Consider the following 18,734-nt stretch of genomic DNA (forward strand, 5'->3'; position numbering starts at 1 on the left):
AATTTCGTTTTATGTCTGTAAAAAATAATCATCTGGTTAACATTAGATACCTTAATAAACCTACGCTCAATAAATACCTAATCTTAATGTTGTTCTGCTCATACAGTAACGTAATATATTAAGTCCCTGCATACCTAGTACCTTTACATTTAAATAGATGCTGCAATTCATATTCTATTAAACAAGTGACTTAAACATGTGTACATTATTATCATTAATACCTGACGGATGTTATTATATGCATATTATTTTACAAATATAAAAATTTTGGGATGAACGACTGAATTTTATTTATTGAGAGTGCACGCAGCGTAATGCAGGGGTCATCAATTAACAGTTTTGAAGGGCCACATTAGTAATCTGTAAATTTTTCGCGGACCATCAAAATTCTAAGCACATATTTTTAACATATAAATAATATAGGTATTATTTAAAATTGAATGTATAATGAGAACATTAATTATACATATATTTATTCTTTATTTATATGGGCCGGATAAAATTTGTTCGCAAGCCGCCATTTGGCATCCCTGGTGTAGTGTATAATATTTTACAGAGCTGATGCGTTTATAGCGCGTATACAAAATTGTAGCACGACGAATTTATGTATCGAAGTCAACGCATGCGCGAATAGAAGTTAAATTATAATATATTATATTGCACATTGTAGGTAATTTTCTAGATGACTATACGTACATAATATAGGTACCTATACCATCTGACTCGAGTGAAATGGATACGACCGTGGTTATATTATATAGTTTTCAACAATATTAATAGTTGTCACGTATAAATATATATATATATATAGGTACAACTATAAATTATGGTTTAAAAGATCCATATTATATTATAACCGTATGGTATACCTACTTAAGACTTTACACGTTTTTAGCGTATTGTCGTCGTATGTCTATTACTATACCGTCTTACATTATAATATTATTATTGATGTTGTTGTTATTGTAATCATTATTATTAATCTTTTTAATAATCCTATTGACGACCGTCAATAAAGGACCGCGATAATATTTATTAAAATATAACATATAGACAGCTACGAGATAATGAAGATTCTTCGTCTCGTACACAAATATTTACAATATTTTCTACTCGAATGTATGCCGTCGTAACGCGCGTGTGTTTGTTGTGTATTATGTACACGTTATATAATATTTATGTGTATTATTATTATATTCGAAGAGTCGCCGTTTTTTCTTTTTTTTTTTTCGGTCGGCATACAGGATCTTGGGAGTCTCTGAAAACGACCGTGACGCGGTTTTAGGGAGGGCGGTGGCGCGGAGGGTTCAGGCCCGCCCGCCACCGACGTTTGCTCGTGGGCAGTGGGGATAAACGCGTATCGCCGGGCGCCTCGCGCGCACGCACTCCACTGCGCCGCACTGTCAGAGTTGCGACTCATTCGCTTCAGTACCGTTGTCGTGTCGCGGGGCGCATTGCGTTTTGATCACCGTAGTGTCTCGTCCGCGTTACCCATCCGGAAGAAACGATCGCTATTATTTCAACGTAATAATATCATATCGTCGTGTTTTTTTTCGCAGTCGGTCTCGGCCGTTTCACGTCTCTGCTCTCGTCCGGAGGCGCGTCGCCGTGACATAATAATATATGTTTTTCGGTTTTTTTCTCGAATCGTCGATGACGACCGTTCGGCGATAATCCCGTCCGATGCGCACACCGTAATCGCCGCACTTCTTTTCGAGGCACTTTATCTCGTCTCTGGTCGTTATTCGTGCGCGATACATCATACACATACTCTCTCTCGACACACGTCGGACCACCCGAGTCTCTCGTCTCACACCACCGTCCCGTGCCGGCGGCCGACCGGCACATCATCCGACAAATGATGGTGCTACTACAACAGCAGCACATCATCCAACAGCAGCACCCGGCACACCATAGAAATCACCACCACCACCACCACCACCACCAGCAACAGGCCTTGGCGTCCTCGCCCACCCAATGCTGCGCGACCGCGGCCGGTTCCTCTGCGTCTGGTAACGCAGCGCTGGACAACGCCGCCGGTTATTTCGATCTCGTGGTCACGGCTGCAGCGGCCGCTGCGTCGTCCACGTCCTATCACCATCAGTACAACAGCCAGAACCATTACAACAACAACAACAACAACAACCTGGTGCTGCATCCGGCCGCGGCCGGGGTCGAGGACATGGCGGTGTCCGTTCCGGGCAACAGACGGAGATATTTTTTAAAAAATGGTACTATACACGTATATATATTATGTATATATACATACATGATGAATTTAACTTAATAAGCTAAGTTTAAGTTTATCTATTATCGCCCGCGTTCGATGCTACGTTTATGCAATAATTTATAATTTATTTTATTGTTAATATGTTTTGATGGACTTGGTTGGTTATATACGGTCGTGGGGGATGGGGAGCGATTTACCGTTATGTTTTATGCGTATCGTTTAAATTTCGATTCTCGATTGGTTTACACAGGCGAGTGCTTGCGCGCGCTTTAAAATCCAAAAATATTCTATGTACTTCTGGACTCTGGTTATGCGCGGTTAAATTTCGTTTTTCGATCTGACGTCTCATCGCGGTTTCGACGCTTTTCATCTACATATACATGTACTAATATACTGCGCTGTATTGAGAAACGATAGGATACATTTCAAACTCTGTGTGTGTGTGTGTAGGCAAATATTAACGATACTTTTTTGTGTGATACTACTGCAGTGGTGTGTATGTACCTACACTGTAGTGCGGCGTTTATACGACCAAAGACTGTCGCTTTTTTTTCTCGTCTTCTCCTTTTTTGTTAAAGAACATGCGTAAAATTAATTGATAGCTAGTCTGTGTAATATATATATATTTATATATATTATACATGTACCTATACGCGCGCACACACATTAAATACATGGTTTTTTATATTCGACGGCTGTGGCTCGTGCCACCGAGACGACTGGTGTTGGCCACCTGTTATAGAAATACGACGTGTGGCGCAGCGTCGTCGTCGATGTCGAAGTCTGGCTGCTGCTGGAGGACGACGATGATAGCAACAGCTCGTAGCGCGTATAATAGCCACCTGCTGTTTCTCGGGAACAGTCAGCCAGGCAGCCACTTATTAACGTTTTCTCGGTGAACGCAGAATTCTATGTATAATGTGGGTATAGGAAATAGTTTCATTCGGCCAAATACATTACATCATATACATAATGTATATGGGTTCAATCGGATCGCGGGTGATCCGAATTGCGAAAACGCAGATATATGTAAACGCGTAGGGGGTTTTGTTCAGCGCTTTTATTACGCGTAGTAGCTGGTACCTACTTATAATGTATGCATAAAAGTTTTCTTGGAAAGGAATCGTCGCGTCTCGAGGAGGGCAACGATGGTATTATAGACAAGGGTAAAATGTCGTGTACTACTCGGATGGGTGTAGCAGGCGGAGGAGGGTTTCCGCAACGGAAACGGGAGCAACAAGCAGTCACAGGTGCGTCGCAATAACATGATATATAACATGGGGTGAAAGACGTTCTATGTTGAAATATGTGTACTATAACGTACAAACATTTAAAAACGCATTTCGTGTACATAAACCTACCGAATAATATACGCTATGCCTACATCTTTGTGCCCTAAAACCACTATATTATATTAATTTACACCGTTCATGAACTTGAGATGTTATAATGTAGTATTACTATACGTGTGTTCGCATTGTACCTAGAGATCATTATACTTCCGCACGATACACATATTAGTATTTTTACCTGTAGCTACACACTTATTTATATTATTATAATAGGGACACACAAAATTCCTTTATAGTGTGTCTATTATATTGATTGGTCGTTGAAAATACAATAATAATACAAGTGATTTATAACGAACGAGTGGCTGTACGGGATGACACCTATGTTTCCTCCGCATCTTTTGAATCTTCTAACCGATATACCCACTGATCTTTTGTACCTATAGTATATTTTTTTTTTATATTGTTTTCATCATTATTGTTGGCGGAATATTTCGCACATTATATGGTCCGTCAACAAATATAAGATGAATATAATACGTGTATTACAGAAAGACCTGACTTGCACGCACCACAATACGTCGCCCACATAAATTTTGGACGGAAACGTATAATTTAAAATAGGTTTTTGTTATATTATATTGTTTGACGCTGTACGGTGTATACCTGCAGCGTTGAAGTCTGTGGTATATAATATATAATATATACTTACCCTAATATTGTTATAAGCGCGTCATCGTTTCATGCCTATATATAATATAGAATAGTGTCTACAAAGATACTACATACACGTGCTTAATCGCTGGAGACTTGAAGGTACCTAAAACGTATTTCTACTGCTGTGTATATAGTAGGTACTAGGTAAATTATACATGAACACCTGCTGTTCCGCAGGCTTCTGTTGTTACTTTTGGATAACGTCGACGGCCACGACGGCTGGTCGTCGGTCTCCCCTGTAGCACGTGCAGTATATAATATGATTAATAAACGGCTAATATTCGTAACGTCTTTTTCTTCTTTCTTTCCGTTTTTTTTTTTTTTTCTTAAGTGTTGTTAATAATAATATATCTATAAATTATTATACCGCGTAACGGTTAGTTTTAAATTAAAAAAATTATTGATCCGTCTTTTAGCCGTCCGCGATAGTACGTTTTAATAAATAAATTGTATTATTGTGTACGCTGCTGCACGCGCATCACTGTCGTTTTTTCTCAATTAATGTTTTAAGAACTGTTCGACCGAGATTGATATTCAATAAGCGCTATACCATGTGAGACACGTGTGCGCCCGCAGAGCACCTAGAATATTATACGACGGCGACGTTGCCCCCCGACAGTGTGACGCGTGGTACGTACGTGCTCAGATTTTATTTCAAAGGGCGGACGCCCGTGCTTTAGACGTTTGCCAATATTAATAATAATAATTATTATTATAAAATTCTTACTTCTGCAACAATGGGTGATATTTCGGGAACAAATACCGATGGTGTATTGGGCTCGGGGTGCAAAATTATTTCAGGGACCATGAAAATTGTTTATAATACTCGTATAAAAAATAGAGCATATATGTAGTAAAGTTATTTCTACAGCCATACCAGACGATGGTCGTTTATTATTGTCTTTTATAACGGCAGTGAAAATATAATCCCGCGTCAAACCTTTATAATCCCGAATCGAAATATCATATAGATACTGCAGGCAACCGAATATTGACATTTTTAGCGCAAATGCCTACCTGCAGTGGTATTTACGGTCAGACTTCATCGCAGCAGGAGTTATTATCGCTTCCTGTCTGCATGGTGTATATATATACGTATTATATATTACACACACATTCGGACATTCCACCCTTTTATTTATTAAATCTTGGAAAATAATAACATAAAAATTGATAAATAATATTTTGACTATTTTTCTCCATCGCGTTATACATAATAATCGGCACTGCAATCGTTACATAATACTTATAAAATCGTCATCTCGCAGATATACACAACCGCGTACACATTTACATATATCGTAACAATAATACAATGCTTACGAGTTTTCCAATAAAAGGTATATTATTATGTGTTTTTTTCATATAATATGTGTAAATAGTTAATGTATCGCTCCTGCGCTGCATATAATATATTATAATATTGTATATAGGTACATCAGCGCGCATGTTTAGTCGGGCGGCGAGTAGGCGTCGCACAACGACCAACCAATCACTGCACAGCGCCCACCCTACTCGGCAGCAGTATATTATATTATAGTAGTCGTCGTCGTCGTCATCGTCGTCGAACAACTCACTTCCGGGCCTATCTGCTTTAACTTTACACACCGATGATTTTTTTACACCGATTTTTCACCGCCGCACCCAACCCATCACATACACAATGACTAAATGATAAATTTCGACACGGTGGAGAAAAAAAATCAACGATTCGGTCCAACGAATCGCGTATACTACTGCTACTACGCCATAGAAAACAACAATAACCGTGAATTAAAATAAAGTATATAGGTACCTATAAAAAAAGATTAGAGACGACATTATAATATATTTTTTTACGTAGCCATTTTGGAATCGATTTCGACCTGTGCAAAACGACGGGCAAGCGATGCGTATTTATTATTTTAGGATATACCTACATCATCATGCTGCAGCACGATGATGTCTATATTTCGTGCGCATGAATAAGTACCAATTCAAAATGAAAATGGTTTTCTAATCATCTGTTACCGTTTTACCCTGTTAGGTATATTGAATGTATATGTATATATAATATAACCGGGTAAATAATTAAAATCGTTTTTGTATTATTCTAATCAGAGCGAAATGATTAAAAGAATAATAAATGTCTCGCGATATTAATCATTATCGTTGTATCTCATTTTTTATTTATTTATTTTTATTTTTTGCTATTTATAAATCCGTTTTCCCTCAACGTTTTCGTATTCCACGAAAAATCTTATGATCATTGAAATCATTGAATGCAGCTATTGGTGTACACGTTTTTTAACCTTGCGTATTCCACAGAAATTGATTTTACGGTATTTAGCTTTTGTTCAAGGCGCCCGTTTAATGTTGAGTTACGATTTGAAATCCAAACTGAAGGTTCGCTATCATTTATTCATATCTAATCCTGTAATGTTACTCGCCATCAAAAATCTGAAATAGTTTTTACAAGTTCGGTGTTTATTATATATTAAAAAAATACACTTGTAGATTGTAATAATAGTTGGCAACATTATTTAGTTTTGTGATTTGTCGATACGCATCACATCATGAATTAATATATTTTGTTTTGTGTACTTACCTGCAGATATATCGCCATTTTATCATAATATAATATAAATGCGTGTATATATATCATATACTATGGCCAACGATTTCGGCGTTTTATCAAAACTGTATATTTTTTTTATGTTATTTAATTCTTTTATATTTGAAATGTTAAAGCAGTATACAATATGGTAACCAAATCTCTCTCTTTATATATGTATAAAAAAAAAAGTAAGGAATATACCTGTTCATAATTCTATAATATTTTTTAAAACGATGATTAATACATTTATATTAAGGAAGTATAGTTCCATATGTATAAATATATATCTACATAGATAACTGTTACGAGGGTTAAATTTTACGTCATGTACAAATATTAAAGATTGTATATTATATAGGTATACGTATATAATAATGCCATATTGGTAACGTAAACGTCTTCGTGATTATATTATATACGTACCTATATTTGTTTTTGTTAATTTAAAATTCGGATAACGCTGCGACCACCATGTCTGCACACCTATTTATTGTCACTAAATAATATTATATAATATTAACACACCCAATCGCTTGCAACAGGCAATCGACACTAACAATATTGATGTCGAAATAAATCAGTAATAGGTATACGCATATACACATATTACTCGTAAATGATTTTGATTTATCGTAACAGAAAAATTGGACCGTATAAATGTTTAGTTATAATTATTAATTATATTACACAGTGTATATTTAATATACCTACCTAAAAAGTTTAATAAACTCTTTATATTATTAGGACACAGTTTATAAATATATATTGATATAGCTCCGCGCGTTTATATATAGGTACAGTTTAATACATAGTATTGTATTGGTACCATTGTTTTTTAGTCTTATTATCGCGCACATATACATATTATTATGTATAAATGTATTTATAGATACGTATATATTGTACTGCACTTTACCTGTACATACATATAGGCACAAACTTATTGATATTCTGCAGCATGCGGTCAATAGTATATAATATTATATAGGTATCTATACAATAATTGAGTATATACCTACGTGTCGTCGACGACCATAATATAATATTATATATACGTGACGGTTTGTACTCCTATACGCTCGTACCTTAGATTATTAACTTAGATATGTAATCATAATACGCCGTCCGATCATATTGTTATATGAATCATATATTTATTATTTTTGATTTTCACGTCGCCGTCGTCGCTATATTTTGTGTTATAATATTAGATAATAATAATAATATTGAAAAATATATTTTATTCGTAGACAACGTGGCATGGTCTTGCCGCGGCAGGATATCGCACGCGGTGTATGAGATGTGCCCATACAATATAATATTATAATAAACCGTGGGTACTTGCTGTGCCCGACGCGGTGATGGCAACGATTTTAAAATAATATAATGGCTAGGCGGCGGCGATGACCGTGACTTTCCGCAGCTCCCCCTTTATTGTGTATTTGTATATTATATTCTATTTAGACACTTCACATGTATGAATATATATATATCTTATATACGTCCCTCTATATACATAATAATATAATGTAGCCTATCAACCATTACTATCGGGTAAATTATATTTTTATTTTTATTATGTTGTACACACACATTAGATATATATATATATGATAATATAATATTATGTCTATGCATAGTGGTCATAATTATCCCCTCCCTCCGCGTATAAAAGTGTCCATAGCGCATTGTTTCATATCGTTATTACGATTATATATTACATTTCTACATGCCCCAGTACGTCTGTGCGTGTGTATGTGTGTATAGATATTAGTGTATATTTAGGTATACGTAAACACATAGTTTATATATATACAGTGTACACCTAGTTTTTGTATACTTGTGATTTTTGTGATTCTATGCGACGCAATAGCCGTTCAAAAAAAAAAAAAAAACACAACTGCTCGTCGGTCGATGTAAAAACAATGATGATGATAATAATAATAATAATAATAAAATATGTTTCGTAAATCTAACTCGCCTTTGAACGCGTATACGTTTCGAGGTGTTCAACGCTCGCGTAAGTGTGATATCTGCGTGCGGACGAGGAGACGCGTCGTCGGCGTATACGTCAGCCGTGTTACGAGGCTAATATATTAAAACTTTATCCGTTTGTTTTTCGCAGGGATCACCTACTCGACGAACTTGGGCACAACTACGCCGCCCAGTCAGACCGGCGGAAGTGGTTCTACCACGCCCGACAATAACATCGCCGGCACCGGTCTGATGGTGTCCGGTAGCGAAAACGCCATGGAGTCCGCGGTATCGTCGCCCCCGGACCTCTATCCGCAGCAACCGTCGGTGTCCCAGCCGTCCGCCATACCTCTGATCCAGCAGCAGCAACAGCAACAGTTGATGCAGCAACAGCAGCAAAACAGATACCAGCAACAGAGAGACTATCACCACCAGCAACAGCACCGAGCCAGTGAGTTTATAGTACCAGCTGTAGGCTGTAACACGTTAAGCGCGTAAATGTTTTTTCCAGTCGTAGTCGGCCGCGATTTAGTGTACCTCCCCATAATTTTTGAGCAGTATAGTCGCATTTTAAAATCAATAATGCCCCCTACACTCGCCTAATATATAGGTACATGTTGGCGATAAAACCACATTACCTATGCTCATAGTACTTCTCAAGTTTTTTACGATATCTAATTTAACTAAATAAGTATGGATAAAGTGGTATTGTCAAATAAAATAGTCAATTGTGTGTCTTGACGGTTACGCGTATATAATTCTCGACGTAATTTTAAATTTTATATTCGTTCGCGCCATACAAAACGTGTTCTATTTAATGTGCGAGGCGGTTTTAAAAACTAATACGGACTGTTAGAATGGTTTTTAATTTCATACTATTATATGCATTGTACACTCGGTTAGAGTTTATTTTATATTACTTAGCTCCTTGCCTATTTGTTTAACGTAGACGTATGCATGCTATTAAGAATTGCATATGATTAGCAAATAGAAAAATGTTATTCATTGCAGAGAAATAATTTTCCATTTATATCGTAATAGACTTATATTGTTATATTACATTTCACTATTAATTTTTTTGTGTTGGCGACTTTTATATGGGTATAATTTATAAAAAAATTTTCTAGCCATTTCGTTACATGGACTTTTTTTTGTGTGAACATAAGCCTTAACTGAACCTTAACTCATTTCACGTATACAATAATGTATAATATATATAACGTTGTATTCGTGTTTATAGACTTTATAATCTACATTATTTAAGTGATATTAAAATTAAATAATTTATTATTTTGAATACATTAACCGGCATATTTATAATACAGTATATACGATATATAATAGTGCAGTCGTTAGTTACACATCACGGATTATAGCATATATTTTAAAAAACCAATATAATAACTATACTAACATAAGTAGATTTCCCGTAAAATCATATGACTTGCTTACAAAATGAAATAAAAAATAAAAAATATTCAAAATAGATATATTATTTATCGATAAATAAATATTATAGAAATTGAATACGACTTTAAAATATTTTGCGTACTATATATCTACTTCTTCCGGCTTTAATCATTATTTATGACTAATAGTTCAGTTCCTTCTCTCCCATATCAGATTTCTGATATAAGTTGATTTGAATCTTTCAAGTTTTAATTGATAAAAATATCCTCCTAAGTATAATTTATAAAATACACGAGTCGTAGAAACTGCAGGTTACTGCGAGTAGCTGTGAATTTTGGAATAACGTGTATGTATAAATGTATTTTAAATTTACATCAAGCTAATACGCATTATTCAATGTAACACTATTGATGAAATCGAAGTATCTCTAATGCGCGCTTTAACAATTGCACATAAACGTGCATTTAAATCATAATATTAATAATTATTAAAGCGCGCGCAATACATATTATATCTCACGACGAATGGAGGAGGATACCGGCCCCTGTAGCCTCAAATAAATACGCCCTCGCGATGCAAGAACCGCCCTCTAACTTATTAAGTCTAAATGTATAATCATCTATATAACTTAACTTTAAACGGATATATATGTATATCTTGTCGACGCACACTATACAGTCTATTTTTTTTTTTTTAATTTGATCGACCTCGTCGGATTTTATACTAAAGATCAATTTACTTGGAAAACGTTTGACTGGATTTTTTTACTATTGTTATATACGATTGACGTTCCTATAATATAATTTGAATCAGTGTATACGCGCATACATAATATTGTATGCGTTTTATACGAGGGGTCACGCGAGCTACTCATAATTGGACGTAGTCGAACACGGCCAACCATAAATATATATATATATAGATATATTGTATTGTATCGTAGAACAATACAATAACGAGCTAGCGCGCGTAATACAACGTAAATAAAGTTTTTTAATCGTCATCGCTAAAATAGCAGGAGAATACCTATATACACACATAGGTATATATATATTTATACATCGTGGTCTATTGTCTAGTCGCGCGCGTCACGGTTTGCTTAAGCGTTCTTTCTTCCCTCCCCCTCCGACGCCTCTACGTATGATGTATATACACGACTCATATACCTATGTGTGTGTGTGTGTGTGTGTGAGCGTAAACTTATTATTTATACACTGCCCTGCCCAAAAATCATCATAAAATACGTTTATATATATATGCATGTATTATTCGCTTCTTCAGCAGCAGCAGTTACATTAAGCCACGCCCTCATCCTGTGTCCAGAATATAAACGATATTTCGTGTTCAACCGTGTTCGCGGTTACAACCTCTTAAAATATATCTGCTACAGCACCACGCGTTTAATACACTATACCTATATAAACCAATACGATAGAACAATATTATACGACAACGTGATAAAATCATCCTGTAACACGCGTGCGTATAATATTATGGACAATGACGGGTTACGCTATCGGTATTATATATTATGTGCACATATTCATGAGATATGAGTGATCAAATAAATTAATTTGTGTGTGAATAGAGTTACGCGCATCTTTAGGACGTCTTATTGTCACAATAGAATTAAGAAATTTACAAACCGTTGTTTCCCGGATGACATTCCGGTATTAAAGTTTTGTCGATTTGTAGCAAAGTATGTACCTAGCACACTATTTGGCTAAACAATTATTAATATTTTGTTGTACAAAATACAATTAATAATTCGCCTAGGTAATAATATTGAGAAATTAGGTACATCCGCGCACCGTTAAATCAGGTCTTATCCTTTTAAAAATTAACGCCCGTCTTTATATTATATTTATATAGATATCGAGTATAGCTATATACAATAAGTACTGTTGTCACATATCAAACAATAATATAGGATGGCAATACGTCCCGTTGTCCCGACAAACTCTGAAAGGGACGCTTTTTATCCCGTTTTTAAAAGATGCGGTATTGTTTTAATCCCGTTATTTTCGTGTTATCGAATAATGTTTGTAAAAAAATATGAAACAAATTTTAATAAGAGCTGCAATATAACATTATAGTCATTATATTTATTAGTTATTATTTTTTTTATTTTAATAAATTGTATAGCTTAAACGTGATTGGAAAAAATAAAAAATCGTTTGTCCCGTATTTTTTTTTTTTATAAAATATATGATCACCCTATCGCAATTTAATAATATTATCTATACCTAAATAACACGCGGTGTCTAATTAAAAACGGAAATGGCTTTACAGATCACCGGTACATACAGCAGCAGCAGCAACAGGACAACTACGCGGGCGAACAGCAACCGTACCCGACGACCAGCGGCAGCCCATACTTGGACGCCAGCGGCGGCACTACGTCGCCTTATCTGACGGCCGGCTCTTCGGTGCCGCCGTCCCAGTCTGCGGCGCAAACCGTGCCCAACGGCGCCACCACCACGACCGGGCCGGCCCATCAGACCTCCGCGGCCTCGGCGGCCGCCGCGCTGGCCGCCGTCGATCACTGGGCAGCCGCCGCCGCTGTGGCCGGCGCCGATTCGGCGCTGCAACTGCAGTTCATGCACCAGCAACAGCAACAGTATCAGCAGCAGCAGCAACAGCACCTTCACGGCCATCAACAGCAACAACAACACCATCACCAACAACAGCAACAGCAGCAGCAGCAGCACCTCCACCATCACCATTACAACAATAACAATCCGCACGTCCAACAGCAGCACCAGCAACAGCACCACTTGATGGTGCCCGGCGGCGGCAACAACAACATGTCGGTCGACATAAAACCGTGTTTGCAGTTACAAGCTCCCCCGCTCATCACCGGTTATACGCCTAGTAAGTAACCGCAGTCGGTTCGTATAATATATGCTTGAACTTTACGCTATATATTGCCGACAAAAGCATATATAATATATTATGATATTTCACGATGTAATTTTAGTATCCTTTTCTTTTTTTTGATAAAAATATATGGTTTTTTTTTTATTTAACCATATAGAAAGACTATAACCCGAGTGGTTCTTTAGGCCGATTTTAACAAATCCCTTATGGACCGTACTGTTATTCTAATACCTACGTTAAAATGTCATTATACAGTATATATTATTATAATGAACACTGTTCGGGCGAACTTGACGTGTTTTAATATATTATAGTAGTAAGAATAACGTTCTCAAAATGTATATTATACTCGAGGCCCGTCTTGTATTCAACACAATTTTTGTAAACTCGACATGGTGACTGGTCTATAATTTTATCGTTTTCAAACACATTTCAAAAAAACAGACCAATAATTTTGAGGGACTTGACACAATGGCATGGTTATAGCTCACCGACATTACGACTGCAGTTGTCCGCGGTCTAGTGCCCCGTCTTTTTCGCGTGCTTCGCTATTATAACATCGTGTTATATAACGACGGCTGTGCCTACGTTATAATAATATTATGTAGTTTAATAATATACTATAATAATTCGTGTTCATGCTCATAGTTCCAAGACATTTCTTCAACGTTTGTTCTTAGAAAAACATAAAAATGCAAAAAAGAAATAAATATGTTATTGTGTAGTAAAATTATTAATTATTGCGTGTTCGTCTATATGTATTCGCCCGGCGTGTGATGCAGACTCGAACATTTAGAGGAGGGAGGCGTCGTTTCTCTCGAGTAATATATTGGATTTCATGCGGGTTCTTTGCGACCGAATGTCTATGTTATATTAAACGCCTCCTAAGCATAGATCATATTATAATTATACATATGTTATATTATGTATAGCTATGTCATAGGTTGATTCGCGAAAACACTATGTATTTTAGGGAACATTTTTTCCGATTATTCTGGCACTAAAATCAGTTATTCAAATACCAAAACAAATTTTTATTTGTTATACACCTACCATATAATATTATATCATTGAAATTAAATATTTTGTTAGAGGATTAAACTAATTAAAAACAGATCTGGAACTATTGTTTATTTTTTTTCCGCGTATAAAAAAACACGTTTGGTTCTCGAAAATTCATATCGAAAAACTTCACTTGGCAATAGAAATAATATGAACCGTTTTCATTACAGATGGCGGTCCTTGTTTCACCGGTAGCGGTCCCATACAATTGTGGCAATTCTTGTTGGAGCTGTTAACCGATCGCGCCTGTAAGGCGTTCATTTCGTGGACGGGCGATGACTGGGAATTTAAACTTACGGACCCTGACGAAGTGGCCCGCAGGTGGGGTGTGCGCAAGAACAAACCAAAAATGAACTACGAAAAACTGAGCCGCGGTCTTAGGTATTATTACGACAAGAACATCATACACAAGACAGCCGGCAAACGATATGTGTACAAATTCGTTTGCGATCTCGAAAGCCTACTTGGGTAAGTAAATAATATATTATGATACCTATATTAGAGTCGCGTACGTTAAATTTATTACACAGGTCTATTAAATCGCAATCGGAACTCTGAAAAACAAAATTTCGATTATAAATAGACCGACGGTCCTGCTGTAATGGCATAATAATGGTTGTTTACAATTTTTTTTCTAGATAACTTAGAAACTGAGCATAGTTTATAATGAAAATATGCGAGAATTATTTTTTAAAGGATTGGCGCTCACTGTTAAGTAAAAATAAAATAAATTGTTGACTAAACCATCACTTTTAATACGTTTTCGACCTTGGCAGGTGGCTATTTTAATTAACTATACATATTAAGTATACAGTCCAACTGGCAGTCATATTATTTGCTCGTAAAAAAAAAAAAAACTCCTAATAACTTAAAGTAAAAATAGCTTGTTTGTGGAAATAAATTTATTATTTTTAATATTTTTATAAATATAAATAAACTACCGCCTATTTCTAAAATTTGTGTTACCTACACAATATTTGTGATTAAGCTTTTTTAGATTGCTGTATTTTAGTTAATTTTTTATTAGAAAAGGAAAATTTTTTTTCATTTTATTATACTTATATAACACAGAGATAAATCCAGTTCAAAAAAAAAAAAACGTGAAGTAGTGGCACTATACTATTGTTATATAATTATTATAATAGTATAGTTATATTTTACAGGCTATAAATTCTAAAATTATTCGAGTTATAAGGTAGGGTATTTAAAAGATGTCCTACATTAATTATTAATTTTATAAAAACATTAAAAATATATTTTTACCACAAAATAAAATATCAAGCATACTAAAATATATTTCTTATTTCGATAGACCATATATATTTGTCAGTACGTATTTTACGCATATTTTTTAAGTTCACGTACTATTAATATTTAATTGTTAGTAAATGTATTACTTGAGTTGATTTTTACAAATTTTGCTTTTCGATTCACGAAGTTTTCGTTACCTATATCTATTATAGATAATGACTATAACTTTGAGTTTTTTGAACCGACACTTATTAATCTTTATAAAAAAAGTATTGAAAGTAAAATTGTTTGTATTTATGATATTTTCAATCACTGAGTACCTCGCTTGATTTTCGATTTAAACCAAATCACCTTAGGTCAATACAATTTTAAAAAACGAACATTTTTAAACGTTTACATTTAATATGAATTAGTTTAATCCATACAATCTTATACGGAGGGGTTGGTGATAAAATAGTCGTTTGGTGCATGCATTTTAATTTTCATATTCACAAAAATATTAAACACGTAGGTACAATATAATATGTAGGTATAAATATTTTAAGTATAGGTATCTAAAAAAGAGAAATGAAAACTATTATTATATCGATAGAGATCTTCCCAAAGTATACGTTAAATAAATTATTAGATATGTATACGAACACTTCTCTGGTATAGTGCATTATCTTGTACACAAGCACGTGTACGGGATAAGACATCTGCCACCCTGCCGAGATCATTATTTTTTATTTATTCGACTCAATTCACTAAATTGAAATTGATAAGACGACCGCAACCCTAATTAAGTCCAATTTAAGCCTTATTATGTGTATGTTACTACAGGTTGGGGCTGCACAATGTCGTATATTTTTACAATATTCTGCAATGATTTATATAGATACCTAACATGAAATGTTTAGAACCTAGGCGCGCTAGTCGCTGAACTTTTGAAGTCACTTCATTATAGTTTCGTGCAGTGTAAATCTATGTAGACATTTTATTGAACATGCTTATGCTTACACAGTTACACTTAAAACAATAAATCGTTTACGTGAAAGGCATTTATGAGGGGGTCAATTGGCATAGTATGGTAGATGGACAGAAAGTTAATGCCGACCTCTTAATGTCCACGAACGAGTTAACTCTCAATATTACTCTAAATAATTCTTATTAATATTATCGTTCACCGCGTTAATAATTCAATAATGTCGACTGGATACATTCCTAATATATTATAAAACGTTGCGACAATAAAAATTTCGATTGAAAATAAAAGTATTTATACGTGTTTTATCATTTGTTTTCAGCTATAGTGCCCAACAATTGCACGCCTTGGTTGACTTCAAACCCGAGTGCGGAAACAACAACAAAGACGATGAGTAGATGATGGTGTTCACAGCCGTCGTCGTTTTTACTACTACTGTATACGATCGCAAAGACTGAGCTGCCGAACGACAATTAATTTTTTGTTAAACAAAACAAATTAACGATAATAATTAAATTAAAGATTAAATGTGTGTGCATTAGATTATGTATTGTATATATTATATTTTTTAGAAATAATCGAAATAATCGTGGAAATTACGAGCCACTTGATAAGAAAAAATTTGAAAAAACGTCATTATTGTTACGTACAATTTTTTTTATTATTTCTTTTTTTTTTTTTTTTTTGTGTAGTCAACACATTTTGTTTTATATATTATTTATACATAGGTATATAATATTATTTACCTAGTTTTATCATTATTTTTATTTTACATTTTCACCGATTTTGAACGCGTTCTAGCCGAATTAGTAATCGAGCTTTTCTTACCATATAATATATAATGTTTAATTATTATTATTATTATTATTATTATTATTATTATGAAGTGTATATTATGGAATTATGTCGAGCTTAAAAAAAAATTATGTCAATTATTTTGATTGATACGGTGAAATAAATTGCATGTTATGATAAACAAAAATCAACACCATGTTGTTAAAACTTATTATTATTATTATTTAAAAAAATTTTATTATTATTTATTACATTTTCGTACGCGTATATTTAAATATATCATTATAAACTATTCCTGTAAGGTTGTTGTGTAAATTTTTTTCTTTTTTTTTTTTTACTAATAATAACATCTTTATTAAATAATTTAATAAGTCTATAATAAGAATAGATATCATAAAATTATGTAGTAAATTGTGTTAACGATATAAGTTAATTTACATTTTAAGAAAAATCATTATTTTTTATGTAAATTATTATTTTATTACCGACACCGCCAAGGAACAATATATAACATTTTTTTAACTCTATAAATTTTTATTTGAACAAGTATAATGCCAAGATGCGATGTCAAAAAATCGCACAAAAAAATACATTATACGTATGTTTTTTAATTATCGAGTTATTTGTTATTTTTCTATACTATTATATAATTTATATGTATAATAATATATATATTTATATATATAAATATTATAAAAAATTTACCAAAAATGATTTTCTAGTTTTAATTATTATTTTTTATTAATTTAACCATATTCAAGTATCCTTTCTTACCATACTATCGTTCTGTATTACTCAAAAACGTGAATTAGTTGTTGACCTGTGTATGATAATGATAATATTTTAGATCAAAGCTCGTCTCTTGAAGAACGCGAATAATATTATAAAGGACATAACACCTTATGTCACCGTCATGGACTTGTTAAAATTTTTTCCATGTTTCAACCTATACTGCCTATAACGTTTGAGTATGTAGGTACTAGGTACCTATAGTCTGCCTTGTAAGGGTAATGGATTTGATTTTCAAGATAAACTTCAAGTACTTATATTTATAATTATTGTTATAAAAAACAGAATTACACGAGCGGTAAACTTAAATATAATATAGTGATAGCTATTATATTTAACAGTAAACACTCGGTACCTCAAGACCTACAATATCATTGTTAAAAAAAAAATTACAGATTTTTCACTTTTTTAATAGTTATCATTTTTAATTTTATGTCCATAAGTCAAATACTTTTCTAATGGTCAGCTCCCATTTTGTCACTGTTCCATTTCGCCGAATTTATTTTTCGAGTAACTTAGTATAATTTATAAATAACAAATTATAAAATATAATTAATTATATTTATGTATTTTCTACTTATTGTATTTGTATAAAATCGTATACGCCATTATAAAGTTAAAAAAAAAAAAAATAAACAGGGCCCTAAAATTTTCTATTTTTCGTACTACTCACTACAGTTTAATTAAAGGTTTATAATAAATGATCAAAAATGAATATTAGTAATAAAAAAAACATTATTATTTACTTGACACATTTGAATTTTGTAGCACACA

At 33.9% G+C, this 18,734-nt stretch overlaps 1 protein-coding gene across 1 annotated transcript in view; it reads left to right on the plus strand.

The window, feature by feature from the left end:
• Nucleotides 1–17,030, plus strand: part of LOC112595149 (ETS-like protein pointed) — a 54,614-nt gene extending 37,584 nt beyond the window's left edge. The window contains exons 7-10 of the mRNA XM_025340246.1: nt 8,961–9,260; nt 12,512–13,093; nt 14,332–14,629; nt 16,699–17,030. Coding sequence (XP_025196031.1) covers nt 8,961–9,260; nt 12,512–13,093; nt 14,332–14,629; nt 16,699–16,774 — 1,256 coding nt within the window. The 3' untranslated portion in view covers nt 16,775–17,030. The remainder of the gene's footprint in view (nt 1–8,960; nt 9,261–12,511; nt 13,094–14,331; nt 14,630–16,698) is intronic.
• The last annotated feature ends 1,704 nt before the right edge of the window (nt 17,031–18,734 follow it).

Source organism: Melanaphis sacchari, unplaced genomic scaffold (assembly GCF_002803265.2).
Source record: "Melanaphis sacchari strain LSU unplaced genomic scaffold, SCAv2.0 Contig25_pilon_pilon, whole genome shotgun sequence".
Taxonomy (NCBI): domain Eukaryota; kingdom Metazoa; phylum Arthropoda; class Insecta; order Hemiptera; family Aphididae; genus Melanaphis; species Melanaphis sacchari.